A 14,000-nucleotide genomic window follows, 5' to 3' on the forward strand; every position below is an offset into this window, starting at 1 on the left:
GCTGAGCACCCTCCTCGGGGGGAGCGGCGCTTTGGGCCGTTGGCCGCGGGGGTGTTGTTGCGCGAGCGTGGCTGCGGCCAAAGGTTGATCTGGGTTGGGGGCGGCGGGGAGAACAAAAGCCTGAAGGAGAAAGCGGGGCACGGCGGAGGCTGTGAAAAGAGCTGGATGTGGAGGCTGCTGCTGGTTGTTCGCTGGCTGGAAGGAGACGGACGAAGTTCAAGGGGCTGCTGCGCCTGGCTCATCATTGGCTCTTTTCAACTGCGAGCGCACCACCAGCCCGCACGTGGAACAGGGCGAGGAGAGGCGCGGACGGGGGGGGGGGGGGCGCAACGCGGCTCTGTCGTAGCGGCACCGACATCCTTCCAAACTTTTTTGATCTGTGGAGACACAACTCCAGCATTCTTTCGTTAACTAGGCGGGTTTAGGTTAAGATAGCGGAGGATGGGCGATCATTTGGGGGAGAGGGGGCGGGGAGCAGATCTGCTTAATCTCCAGATGGAATTCGCTCCCGTGTTCGCCGCATGCTTCATTGGAGCCCCGCAGTCGGGGGGGGGGGGGGGAGAGAGCCTTAGAAGATATGAAGCGATAATTAAAAAAGAGTAGCCGTGAGCATACACAAGCTGCCTTCTCCTGTCTCCCCCACAACCAGTAACAGAGACATCGACCTGGGATTGGAGGGGAAGGATCTCTCTTTTCAGTGCCAGGCAGAGCCTAATTTATGCCAAGGCACAGCTCTGGCATCTGTTTCCAATGCCAGGCTCAGCCGTGCGATCTATGAATATTTGGGAGTGCCTCTGAGAAGGTGCAGAGTGTATTTGCCTGAGTAACTACAGTGAGTTCCCACTCATCAGGGATGCTTTCAAATCGAAGGGTCGTTCTTGAACCCTGCATCTCTCCTTCTAGAAACTAAGCAGTTCTAGAAACAGGCCCAGTTAGGTAGGAGAACTAGAGGGGACGTTATGGTTGGGACTTTCGAAGGCAACATCGGTTGGGGGAAGGAGGGCGGGAGCAGATTGCTTCCGGATAGATTTTGCCCTTCCACTTAATCCGAGCCGGGGGCGCAGTGCCGGAATTTCGTTTAGCTGCTGCGCCTGAGCCTCGAAAGTCATACAGAAAGAAAAGTGTCTGTGAGCTTAAGCAGAGTGCCTTCCTCGGGCAACAGCCAAGCATCCGAGATTAGGGAGGAAGGGTCTGCACAGCCGTGGCCTGAGCCTCCGCGCCTCTCCTTTAAAAAATGAAGCACGGCAGAAGGGCTGTGATTTTTAATTAGCGCCATGTATTGACAGAATACTACGCGCCGTAGGGCTCCTGATTTCCTCTGCGTTATTAACTCTCTTTAAAGGGAGATTGAAGAGAGAGAGAGAGAGAGGTCATTTGTGACCCTGCCTCGAAAGAGACGGTGCCCCCTCCAAAAAAAAGTCCTGGGACTTTTTGGCTTCCTCCTCGTGGTTATTATTAGCTGGCTTTCAGCCCCTCGGTCGTTTGTTTGCCCCACGTGTGAACCTCTTGAATGGCCCGCGGAGGCACTAGCACGGGAGAGGGGGACGAGGCGAGGACCCCGGTGTGCCAGGAGGCGAGATGGCAAAGGGAGGCCCCCCCCCCGGACGAAATGCGCCCCGAGGAAGGGGGAATCCAACAACGCTAAATGCCCTTAAGGGAGAAGGAGCGTTGGCAGAGCCGCCTCCCGGCCCTGGAAAGGGCGCATGCTTTAGGGCTCAGAGAGCGTCTCTAGGGCACCCGCAGCGGCTTGGAACTAGGGAAAGGAGAAGCCGGGGGGGGGGGGAGCTGTGGGAAGGCGAAAAGGGAGACGGGATTCAGCATCCCAGGCAGCCTCTGGGGCCAGAACCGCCCAGGTACGATCACCTGCTCCGCCTGTTCGCCACAAGGGTGCGACGCGCTGTACAGGACACAGCGGCCTCGTGGTTCTTGTTCAGGGGGATTACTTGATGCACAGAGACCCCAAGCATGAAGGGGGGGTGTCGGAGAAGTTCTCACGCCGGTCCATCCCCCCGCCCCCCGCTCAGAGGGCCGGGCATCGGGAGGAAGAACTCTGCGAGTGAATCTGAGCATCCAACTTTTCTGAAACCACCGGAAGCAGAAAGTTGGTGCCTGCTGCGAACCCTACTGAGGTGCGCTGAGAACTCTTGGGGAAAGGGGGAGGCAAGGGGGTGGCCCTGGATCGCGAGAAACCAACCACCCCACCGCTCTTCCTACCCAGCAGCGCTGTAGCGGAGTTGCGGGCGGGTGATGCGGCCTGACCTCTCTCCATCGGAGACCTTGCGCCGGCCTTCCTGGACAGGATTTCGGGCCGAACTGCCCCAGGCGCAGGCAGGAGCGCTGCTTCCCTGGCATCCCACCACGGGCTTGGGACGGGGCTGCGAACTGAGCCCGTGTCCCAGTGGATTTCCCCTCTGGAACAGAGCTCCCTGCTCCGGGAGATTTGGGGCACTCTTGGATTGGGAGGAGATGGCTAAATTCTTCAAGAAGCGGCGGTGGTAAGAAGCAGCAGCTTGCTTCATGGCGTGGTGCTCTGTTTTGGCCTATTACACTTAACCCTGGGTTTAGACTGGAGGGAACGCCGCCTACCCCTAGGAACTTGCAACGCAGAGACGCCAGGCTGTGCTCCTAAACATCGGCTTACATTTGGATTGTCAACTGTTTCGGGAGTGGGGAGGACCGCACTGGGTTCCTTCGATTTCAAACTTGCTGACTTGCAGCCCCTTTCCCAGAAATGTTGTGGTACCCAGGGAGGGGGTGTGTGTGAATCAATGAAGAATAGCCAGAATTCAAACACAGGCATCTTAAGCTGTAATCCTAGGCACACTTATCTGGGAGCAAGCCCCACTGAATTCAGTGGGATTTACTTCTGAGTAGATGTGCATAGGATTGTGCTGTTAATGAGTTTAAACCAGCCTTCCCCAACATGGTGCCTTCCAGATGTGTTGGACTACAACTCCCAGCATGGCTGGCTGGGGATGCTGGGGGTTGTATTCCAACACATCTGGAGGCCAGCTGGTTGGGGAAGGCCGGTTTAAATCGTGTTACATATTAACAAAATACTGTTACATTCTATAAATTGCCTTAAAAAAAAAATAAGCGTGCTGCTGGGTGCCATTCATCCCAGTGCGTCTGCTGCACTCATATAGTCCAGCACACTGGCAGGCAGGCGCAGCTGGGGCTTAGTGAGCGATGCCGAGTGAGGCGGTGGCCTCAGAGGATTTGAGGTGTGGTGGTCAGCCAATTGCTATTTTACAAAATATTACTGCACTCATATTTTTTTACTCCCATGGAGAGGTGTTCGTGGGACTGGGATTGTCTGTCTCCGGTGCCGGAATAGCTCCACCAGACTTGGGTTCTTCTGGGCACCTTGACTTGGGGCGGGGGCGTCATTCGCCGCTCCAGCTCGGGATGCGAAATGTCTTGGCCCACGCTTTTCTTTCCACTTGCACAAGTGAAAGGCTAGAGGACACATCAGCCTCTCCCCGCGCCCCGCGCCGCCCCTCAAAGCGGAGCCTGTTAATGAAAGCCCATCCCTCGCCGACCCACCGTCCGACTCCCCTGTCTCTTGTGTTAGAGCCCAGGTCGGAAGAGCCCTCTCTCGTGAGCCCCGCCTCCGCGCCCGACCCCGCAGAGGAGGGATCGCCGCCGCCGCCGCCGCCGCTTGCCCCTGCAGCACCAGCAGCCTCGGCCGCCGTCCAGCCAGCCGCCCCCACCATTCAGCGAGCAAGCCACCCTCCAGGTAAAGAGCGCTGCCCACCCGCACCCACAGCCGGGCCCCTGCTGCTTTCCCCTCCCCACTACGCTCCCCTCCTGCAACGCCTTTCGAAGTCATAGCTGGACTGCTCGGCAAAAGCAGCGCAGAAGACTCTGATCGTTTTCTCGGAAAGACTTGGTGTGATACTCAAAAGTGATTTTGCTAGGGGAAAAGAAATGGGGGAGAAAAAACTCCCGAGGATTCATGTTCCCTTTTTAAGCCCAATGAGAAAACCCTGGCCCCTGATCAGTTTCTGTGTCCAAATGTCAAATGGTGACATTTAATTTCTTGTTAAACCGCACTTCTCCCTGAATTGTTGCCGGAGGTGGGTGGCAGGGAGGGTTCTTTTCTAACCGATATGTGACCCACGTGGTTCAACAACATTGTTCAGGAAACTGCTCACAGCAATTCCCCTAACATTTGTGGATGTCAGAAACAGACAGTGTTTTTCAGGAGTTTATTTTATACTTCTATGCTGATTGATTGATTGATTGATTGATTGATTTGATTTATTAGCCACCCATCTGGCCAACTACCTGGCCACTCTTACTCTTGCGTACTCTTTATCTAGACTGATTAGAGAGGGCATTGCCCTAATAAAGACATGCAGGAGAGTGCTATCAACCTACTAATTTTTATATCAAAATTAACAAGAGTTTTCTTCCATGTAGTTTTCAGAGTTGTCTGTAACAAAACTGATCTTCCTTTGCAAATCCCAGCAAATTTAAATCTGTTGATTTAAAACATATTTTAATATAGCATAAATATTAAACTATTATTTATGTGACAATTAGTTATTTATATAGATGTAAGCATTTTTCTGGGGAAATAAAAACAGAAGTAACAAAAGGGGAAGAGTAAGGCTGCAATCCTATACACACTTATCTGGGAGTATGTCCTATTGAACTCAACAGGGCTTACTTCTGAGTAAACAGGTACAGGATTGCACTGTTATTGTTTAAGTGGAAGATGCTTTTATAGGCTTTTTTTCATAACAAATGTAAGAGAACCCCCCAAAATCAAGTTTGTCCAAAATGTCCTTTCATACATTATAAATATGTTATTTACTTTCTCCTTCTTAAAGTCTATATTATTCCCCAGAAGTTGAAACTAAAACTTAGTGATTGCCTTTAGATTTTTAATGAAAGTGTTTAACTGGTTTCTGTCCCATTATAGTTTCATTAAATTAATCAAGGAAAAGAAGAGAAAGTAAAATACTTATGATACATTATTTTTGGTAATCAGGTTCTTGTACTGGTACTTGCAATGCTATGAAATAATTGTTGCTGCTGCAGTTAATTAGATTAACTCTTGTACATGAAGCTGTATTTACTCTAATAAGAACAAGCTCTGAAATATAATAAGATCAGAAATTTAGCATGCAGATCCAACTGTTATAAGCATTTACTTCTAGTGGTAGGTACAGACATTTCTGTTCCTCTTTTGAGGTATACAGTAGACAGCCAACCTTTTAGTTTCTTTTTTTTGTAATCTCTGTGATGACTTGATTTCTTCCCTCCCCTTCATGATTTTATGACATAATTGCACACATTCAGAAGCTATACACTCTGTGTTTGCTTCTCATTTAAATTTCAAGGAAGGGGGAGGATTAAATTCTGCTTGTGATATCATTGGGAAACTCTGAGTAACTTTACTGCCCTCATTCTGTGTAACTGAAAGCAGGCAGTGACTCTTGCACATTGAGGGGTGTGCAGTTCCCACATTCTTTCCAAAGGCGGCCACAAATGTGAGGACCTGAACTCCCTACATGGAAAGCCCTCCAGTGTCACAGAAAGCATACAAGCCCATTGCACACATGTCTCTCTCACTGTATGTACATGCAGCGTACAAGAAGAGGAAAATAGCTGCATGTGTGAAGATCATCTATACATGGATAGCATGCTTTTCCCCTACACTGAAATATTTCCCCAAGTAGGAAATTTGTCACATTTCAAAGCATCTCCAAGACAGAATGGAGAAAACATGCTTCATTTGCTTCTGTGAAGTGCAAGAACTTGCAACAGAAGGATACAAGGAAAAAGTATTGATGAGCAAGCTGGGAGTGCAGCCATTGTTAATGGACCCTTACCTTTGCCTTTGCAGATATGCCCTGCGTGCAAGCCCAGTACAGCCCTTCGCCCCCTGGCTCAAGTTATGCAGCTCAGACCTTCACCTATGGCTCAGAGTACAATCCTGAGATCATGAACCCCGACTACGCCAAGCTGACCATGGAGCTGAGCAGTGCTGAGATCAGCGCCACTGCCACCACCTCTTTGCCCAGCTTCAGCACTTTCATGGAGGGCTATGCTGGGGGCTACGAGCTCAAGCCCTCCTGCCTATACCAAATGCAGACTGCCTCCTCTTCTTCCTCACCGTCCTCCTCTGCAAGCCAGAGGCCCCTCATCAAGATGGAAGACAATCGGATGCACACTTACCACCCATCGCTGCCTCCCTCTGCGGACGAAGGCATGGCCAACACTTCCATGTACTTCAAGCAGTCCCCACCCTCCACACCCACCACCCCTGGGTTTCCCTCCCACCAGGCCCCCTGGGATGAACCACACCCTCTTCCACCAGCACAGACCTGCATGGCTCCCGGCCACCTGATGGACGCAGCCCCTATGAAAACTGTGCCTGGCCGCTTCCCTCTCTTCCATTTCAAACACTCGCCACCACACACCCCTGCTGCTGGGGCCCACATGTGCTACGATACCACTGCTTTGAGCCTACCTATTGGATCCGATAGGCCCACTGCTAGCCAAGCTGCTATGGAAAACCATCCGTACGGGCTCCCATTGTCCAAGAGAGCAGCCACCTTGGCCTTCTCACCGCTGGGCCTCAGTGCAGCAACCTCCAGTCTTCTGGGTGAGAGCAGCGGCAGCAGCAGTGGTCTCCCCTCTCCGCCCAGCAGAAGTTCTTCATCAGGAGAGGGCACCTGCGCTGTGTGTGGGGATAATGCTGCCTGCCAGCACTATGGGGTGCGGACATGTGAGGGCTGCAAGGGCTTCTTCAAGGTAAGAACAGCTGCAGACTCTCTCATCCACATGCCCATACATTTGTTCTTTTTTCTGTTTCTGTACCCCCGCCTAGCTAATCGTGACTAACAGCACAATCCTATGCAAGTTTGCTCAGAAATAACTCCTGCTATGTTCAATAGGGCCTAAGGGCTAGTTAAGAGTGTTTAGGATTGCATCCTATGGCTGTAGTCCTATACGCTCTTACTTGAGAGTAAGTCCCATTGACATAAATGGGACTGACTTCTGAGTAGCTGTAGATGGAATTGGGCAGCATGTCCCAGTGAAACTAATGGAACACATTAATTGCTTTCAGTGGGATTTGATCACAACTAACTTAAGCTGAATCAGAGCCATATTGTGTCTATCCCCAAGCTTTGCAGAATCCACTTGTGCATACCACTAGTGATATATGGCCTTGTAACTCATCAATATTCTTTCAGTGCTGGAAGAGTTGGAATGGCTGAGACAGAGCAGTATCATTTTCTAATATGATGATCAACTGAATTCATTCTCATTCACACAGGAAATCGTTGATTACAGCTTTCTGGAGAACCACCATTATTCCTTGTTTACATAGCACTATGAACATGTAAAGCACCATGAATAAGCAAAAAAAAGTGGGGGGAAGAACAGGTCCCTGCCCAATAAGCTTATAATCTAAATGTTGACAGTAGCAGGGACAAGAAAGAAGAGGCAAGAATGGCAAGAGATGAATGTGACCAAAAAAAATCTGATTCCCAACTCTGTAATTTGATTTCACCACCACCACCACCTTTTCTTTGCATAATGTATACAATGACATAATCTCCATCCAGATTTATTCATTTATTTTTATAAGATTTATATCCTGCCCTTTCACCAAGGAACTCAGGGCAGCATAGATGGGGTTATCACTTTTTACCATCATGACAGCCCTATGAAGGGAGCTGTGTTAAGTGAGCGACTCATCCAAGGTCAGCCAGCAAGGAGGAATCTGATCCCAGGGGCAATAATGTCATGAGATGAACAGTGCAATCCTATACATGTCTAATGAACACAAAAGACTCCTGTGGCATCTTATAACACAATCCTATACATGTCTACTCAGAAGCAAGTCCCATTGAGTTCAGTGGGCCTTACTCCCAGTTAAGTGTGAATAGAATTGCAGCCAAAGCTGGTATAGATATTGCTGCAACAAGCTATGAAATTTAACCACAAAAAAAACCCACCCCCGCAGCCACTTTAAGATTTAACCTGCTAAACATAAAAGGACAAATTGCAATCTATTTCTGCTGTGCTGGTACAAGGACATGCAACAGTTAGAAGGAATGTGAGTCAGTGTTTTGGTATTAAAGAAAACAGGTGTGATTTCCCTGAGGAAAGTTGTTTAGAACTCAGTAAATTCTGATCCATTGTAGTGAGTACCAAATTATGTGAGAATTCATAACCAATATAACTTGACATAGTTACGTGGAATGAGCTGCAACCGCATTGATAATGTGCCTAATGCCTTTAGCATAGGGAAGCATGCAAGCACATTTAACATTTCTGCATCATAATTTTTCTTTGCTCTTAAAATTGAATAAAGTAAGTGGCCTTATGCAAGCCACCGAGCCTCTGTCTCAGGCTCAATATGGGGATAAAAATACAGATCTGCCTTAACAGGAATGTTGTGATGATTGCAAAGATAATATATCTGACATACGTTGAACATTTGAAATGTTTTTATATATATATACATATATATATATATACACACACACACACACACATCCTAGAAATTAATTGTTCTTATATCATTTTTGCATAGGGATGCTGGTGGATTTGTTTTGCAAATTGTATGCTTAATATTTGATATAAGGTTGCTTTGGGTAGACTGCTCTTGATACTGAAATACCTATCTATATCAAATACTAAGATGATGATATCTATATCTATATCATCATCTATATCTAGTTTTCTCTTAAGTAAGATCAAGCATATAATCTACCCAGGAGTTGTCTTGTACATGCCCCCACTGAAATGAACAAGAGCTGTGTCAGCCTCCATTAATTTCAGCGGGGCTTGGACAAGAGAATCTTCCCATGGCTTGGGCTCCCAAACCTAAACCCTGCTTCCACTAAAGGGAATGCCTCCGTCCTTTCTTGTTGCCTTTAGTAGAAGTGTCTAAAATCTAACCATTTATTATGGTCACTATTTACTGATAAGACATTTGCAGCATATTTATCTAATGTTATTATGTTAAAGGCTTAATTTTGTACACTAGACCACATAAAATCTTTCTTTGGGCTTGGAGAAGGGCATGCATGGGCCCTCTATAATGACAGGAGTTTCCCAAACCTAGTATACAATTTGAAGGTTATAATATAGTAAGGTGCTTACTAAGGTTTTAAAAAAATTCTGTTAAGACCTGTGCAAAGCAATCCTTTGCATGTTGAAGCAGAAGTAAGTCCCATTGCAGCTTTCAGCATTTTTCAACTCACAGTGAAATAAATTAATATAATTAGAAATAAATACTGTTTGTTTATACAGATATGCTTTTTGCAGATAAGTTTACTTATTTTATGTGTTTCAAAACATTAGAGTATTTCTTTTCCTAACATTTAACAAAACCTATTTTATGAGTTAAATTTCAAAATAATTCCATGCAAAATATTACATAAACAAAAAAAAACTGGGCATGATCCATCCACGGTTAATCACTTTTAAATCCTATTTATTTGAGAGAGATATTTGAGTTTAACTCTCCCATTGAAATAAATTGGCCTGAAAAGTGCTTAACTTTGGCTCTTATCTCCTCCCCCCCGCCCCAATCTTGGTTGGTTATAACAAAACAGACTATAAAATATAAGTTTAATCTTGTGTCACTTTTCTTGTATACTTATACCTTGTATATTTGCTGTTCTGAATGTTTTATTTCCTCTGTGTTGACTGTAATGAATTAAACTAGTTTATTTTAATATCTAACAATAGAGGCAGTGAGAAAAATCAATCTCCAGACAATTTTGATTTTATTTTAATAAGGTCAGTAATAATCAGGGGAATGAACCGAGTAGAAAATTGTTCCCAAAGGAGTATTAAAAGCAAAACTAATCTAATCCCCAAAGGTATGATGTGATGACCTGGTAATTTCAGATATGATTTTGTCATTTAGGAGTTGCCTGTCTCCTGAGCCTTGCTTCTGAACCATCCTTGATAATTTTCATTGTCAGTACCTAACACTAATAAAATTGTTTTTTCCTGGAGGCTAGTGTGTTAGGAAATTAATTTTATCTAATTATATGAATTGCACTGTTGCTTTTCACATTGTAATTAAAATGCAATTTGTCAGGTCCAAGCTCATGCAGTTGACTCTTTCTTCCATTGGGTTTTCTTAGAGGACAGTTCAGAAAAATGCAAAATATGTTTGCCTGGCTAATAAAAACTGCCCAGTGGATAAGCGCCGTCGAAACAGATGTCAATACTGCCGATTTCAGAAGTGTCTCAGTGTCGGCATGGTAAAAGAAGGTAAAGACTTTGCTATTATTAGCCCACACATCACACTACTCCCATGGCTTGAGTTTGAAAGAAGTGACTCTCTCATTTTAATGGAGAATTTTAGAAACAACAATGAATCTCCTTGTTCTTACATGCTCTACAACATAATAGTGGCTTTACAGCATATGTACAATCTCATTATTCCAAATGACAAATAGATTATTCAGAGATCTGAGCTGAAAAGCAGAACTTTTAAAAGGAAAGCTTTTCACAGTGACTTTTCAGTGTACTCTCCTTGCTGTCAAATCAGCTTTCACAGAATGCTTGTTTCAAATAGTCCACTTCAAAAGGGGATGTTTGCATTTACCTCATCTTATCTACCTGTATTTAGACTCCTATCCAGTCTCATCAAACTGCATGTAAATATTGCCATTTTCCTCCTTCCAAAAATAGCAAGCACCTTTTAGGTATGATATAAATAAAGAATTATTATTGTTATTATAATTAAGGCTGTAAGCTTTTATCCATTTAGATTAATCAAATTAAAGCTTTAGTTGATTAATCAGTGGAAGCTGATTTGAACTGGTGAGGTCAAATTTTAATCAGTGAAGTCTTGAGTTATTGGCACAGTTGGCTTTTAAAGGCTGTTTTAGTTCTGGTGTTTTAATGTAATAGGGAATCTCAAAGAAAATATTAAATATGGCCTTTCCTTCTAACAATGAGTGGAAGCTATTCTTTTTTAAAACAGTATGTTATCTCATACTTCCCTAAGTATATCAAAATGAGCCCACATTGAAGGTTCAGTGACATGCAAATTTATTTAAATATAACTGATTACTTCATCGGTTCAGAGCAAATAATTAATCAACTGAAATCTTTAATTATGTTGACATTATAAGTATGTATCTAAAATCACTAATACAAACTAATTTGAGTATCTGGAAAAAAATAATAATTGGCATGTTTCACATATTTTCAAGTGGATACAAAATGCATTTGTTAATGTTATATTTCATTTTTATATGTGTGTGACTATAACACTTTAAGTGCAAATTGCAATTGAAAGGGTGTTGTTTTTAGCAGAGCAGTGGCATACATATGAAAATCAAATATATACAAATTTAACTATGCAAGACTCATATAAAGCATCCATAAAATGTTATACAGAAAGTATACATCATTATATGCAACACGGGCAGAATGGTGGTCCAGCCACTAGTGAATACTGACTATGTTATTAATATATATATAATTTATATATATATTTATGTCCTTGAAATGAAATGAAAACTGCTAGTAATAACATGCATGTGTAGGAAGATGGGCCAATAGACAGTATTGCTGTCTGATTTCATTTCCCTTGTATTAGTCAAAATTTGACCCCATTGTGTTCCTGTGTGCTTTTATAGGAATTTGCCATGGTGACTTTGAAGACTGATTGTGTTGTTTTTCTTTTTTGCTCCTTGATCAGTTGTCCGTACTGACAGTTTGAAAGGGAGAAGAGGCCGGCTGCCTTCCAAACCAAAGAGCCCTTTACAGCAAGAACCATCCCAGCCCTCCCCACCTTCTCCTCCAGTCAGTATGATGAACGTTCTTGTGCGAGCTTTATCCGATTCTGCACCCAGGGAGCTTGATTATTCCAGAGTATGTTTTGGGTTCTTTCTGTATAGAATTATTTATCAAGTGGTGGTGTGTGTTTAATTTATTAATTAAGGTGTTGCAGGTAGAATAAATGGTCAATTTTTACCTACGGTAATGGGTGGCCTAATCCGCTTGCTATGAATGTAGTGACTTGAGTAGCATTTTACCAGAAGTTGTCTGTAGTTACATAGTGTTGCATAACAGTGATATTTTATTCCAGAAATTGGTCAGGACAAATATAAAGGGATTTCATGTATGCTCCTGTAATGCAGAGACTACAGAAGCATAAATGAAACCCCATCAAATTTAAACTGATCTCTGATACAATGGTTTTGTCTTTAAACTCAATCCAGTCATTTGCATCCTTGCTTGGAAGTAAGTCCCATTAAAAGCAGTTAGTAAATATGATTAGGGTTGAGGTATCAGACTGGTGTCTGTGATCAATTCCTCCCCTAAATCAGCCAGAACTTTTAGACCAAGTTTTCCATGCTTTCAGTAAGTTGATGATTTTAAATGAGATCAGGGCTGGGATCATAATGGTTGAGGAATGCCTTTGTTTCTGAAGTGAAAAGTCATCACCTCTAAATGAAATTTCACTAGTCAGAAAATCACTCATATTCTACATTTTTGTCATAAGTCAGTGCTTTCATTCAGATGGATATTTTATTTAAAGTATGGATGGGATTATTTTGGAACATTCGTGTTAGTTATGGACACAAATAATTATTAAAGCTGCATCAAAGAGCAGGGAAGTAAAGCAAAGGGAATACCCAGATCTTAAACGTGTTACTTAATTCATTTTAATGAGACCTACTTCCAAGAAAATATTGGTGGTAGAAGAATATACCAGGTTATATTTTGTGGGCCTTTTACTCATTGTGATTAATTTCAGCTGGTCTGTTCCCATTTGTTTCAATTAGGTTTATGCATGAGAACATATTCTGAAGTAATTTGAGATTAGCACTTTAGATTTCAGTTGGACTTCAGGTGCCCTGTTTCAGAATAAGTACGTTTTGTTGATTTTAGCCTAATCCTGTCCATGTATGTGTGTGTATTGTTGTCAGACCAATATACAGAGTGGAACCAGTCAAAAGAGAAAGGACATACTCAGGGTTATAATAGTGAGTTACAAATGTATCAGTTTTATGTAAAATGTTCAGCTCCTTGTGGGAATTGACACCGTGAAGAAAATGATCTTTATACCAAAATGATGTATTTTAATGGTAAAAATCATATCAGAAATATGTGGAAGAGTGGAATGGTTGATACTGGTTATTTTAGTAATCTGCAATATTTCGTTCCAAAGTCTGATTGCTTGTAGTTGAGGTTCAGTACTTTAGGTTTATCTCAGTGTATAAGCTTTCAGCAGTCATTTAGTAGCTTAGCATCACTGAAACACTTTTGTTAACAATGCATTTATCTGAATATTGTAAATCATTAAGAGAACAACTAAAATTTAATAACTAATATTATTTTGATGAAATATGGAGTAAGTAGTAAGTATCTGATCTCTATGCTTTGCCCAGTTTTACAGATGCTAAACCAATATAGATTTGTTCAGTCAGGCTCAACTCTTACAACATGTTGTACATAGGGATTGCCTATCTGTGGCAAATTTGGGACTCCTAACGTAGAGAAAGTCTAGCATAGTAAGAAAACGACTAACCAGTATTTTGATCCAGAGCCATCTTAACTCATTGTACAACAACTCGGGGACATCAATTCAAGTTCCACTTGAATTATTTTGACTTGTTGATACTCTATGTTTTAGGGCTGGTATTAATTTACCAGTCCATAGTAACAGTATATTTAGAAACTTGCTTTCAAAAAGCAGTCACTAGGAGGAGACTCTTTAAAGGGCATAGGCCTAATTTGGCTCTCCCACCTGTTTTTGCACTGGTGCAATTCCTCTTCAGACTTGAGCTGTGTTAAGGACGTGAGAATCTATCCTGAAACTTTAAAGTTGTTGTTTAGTCAAAATACTTACTGACTTCAATGAGAATTCTACCCCATGCAGTGGCTTAGGGAGATAAAGGCTGCCGTTTGCTTAGAGATAAACTTGATGTTATGCGGGAAACATAGGGTTTTCTTACCTGTTTTTCCTCTTACAACATTAAAGTAGGGGTGGGAGC

General features: G+C 43.4%; 1 protein-coding gene across 1 annotated transcript in view; it reads left to right on the forward strand.

Moving 5' to 3' along the window:
- The window catches only part of NR4A3 (nuclear receptor subfamily 4 group A member 3), a 31,268-nt gene that overhangs the window by 813 nt on the left and 16,455 nt on the right, over positions 1-14,000 (forward strand). Inside the window, exons 2-5 of the mRNA XM_084860395.1 lie at positions 3,575-3,739; positions 5,858-6,768; positions 10,128-10,257; positions 11,699-11,871. Coding sequence (XP_084716521.1) covers positions 3,575-3,739; positions 5,858-6,768; positions 10,128-10,257; positions 11,699-11,871 — 1,379 coding nt within the window. The remainder of the gene's footprint in view (positions 1-3,574; positions 3,740-5,857; positions 6,769-10,127; positions 10,258-11,698; positions 11,872-14,000) is intronic.

The sequence above is a fragment of the Heloderma suspectum genome, chromosome 5 (genome assembly GCF_057233095.1).
Source record: "Heloderma suspectum isolate Gila_16-S chromosome 5, 16-S_ref, whole genome shotgun sequence".
NCBI lineage: Eukaryota > Metazoa > Chordata > Lepidosauria > Squamata > Helodermatidae > Heloderma > Heloderma suspectum.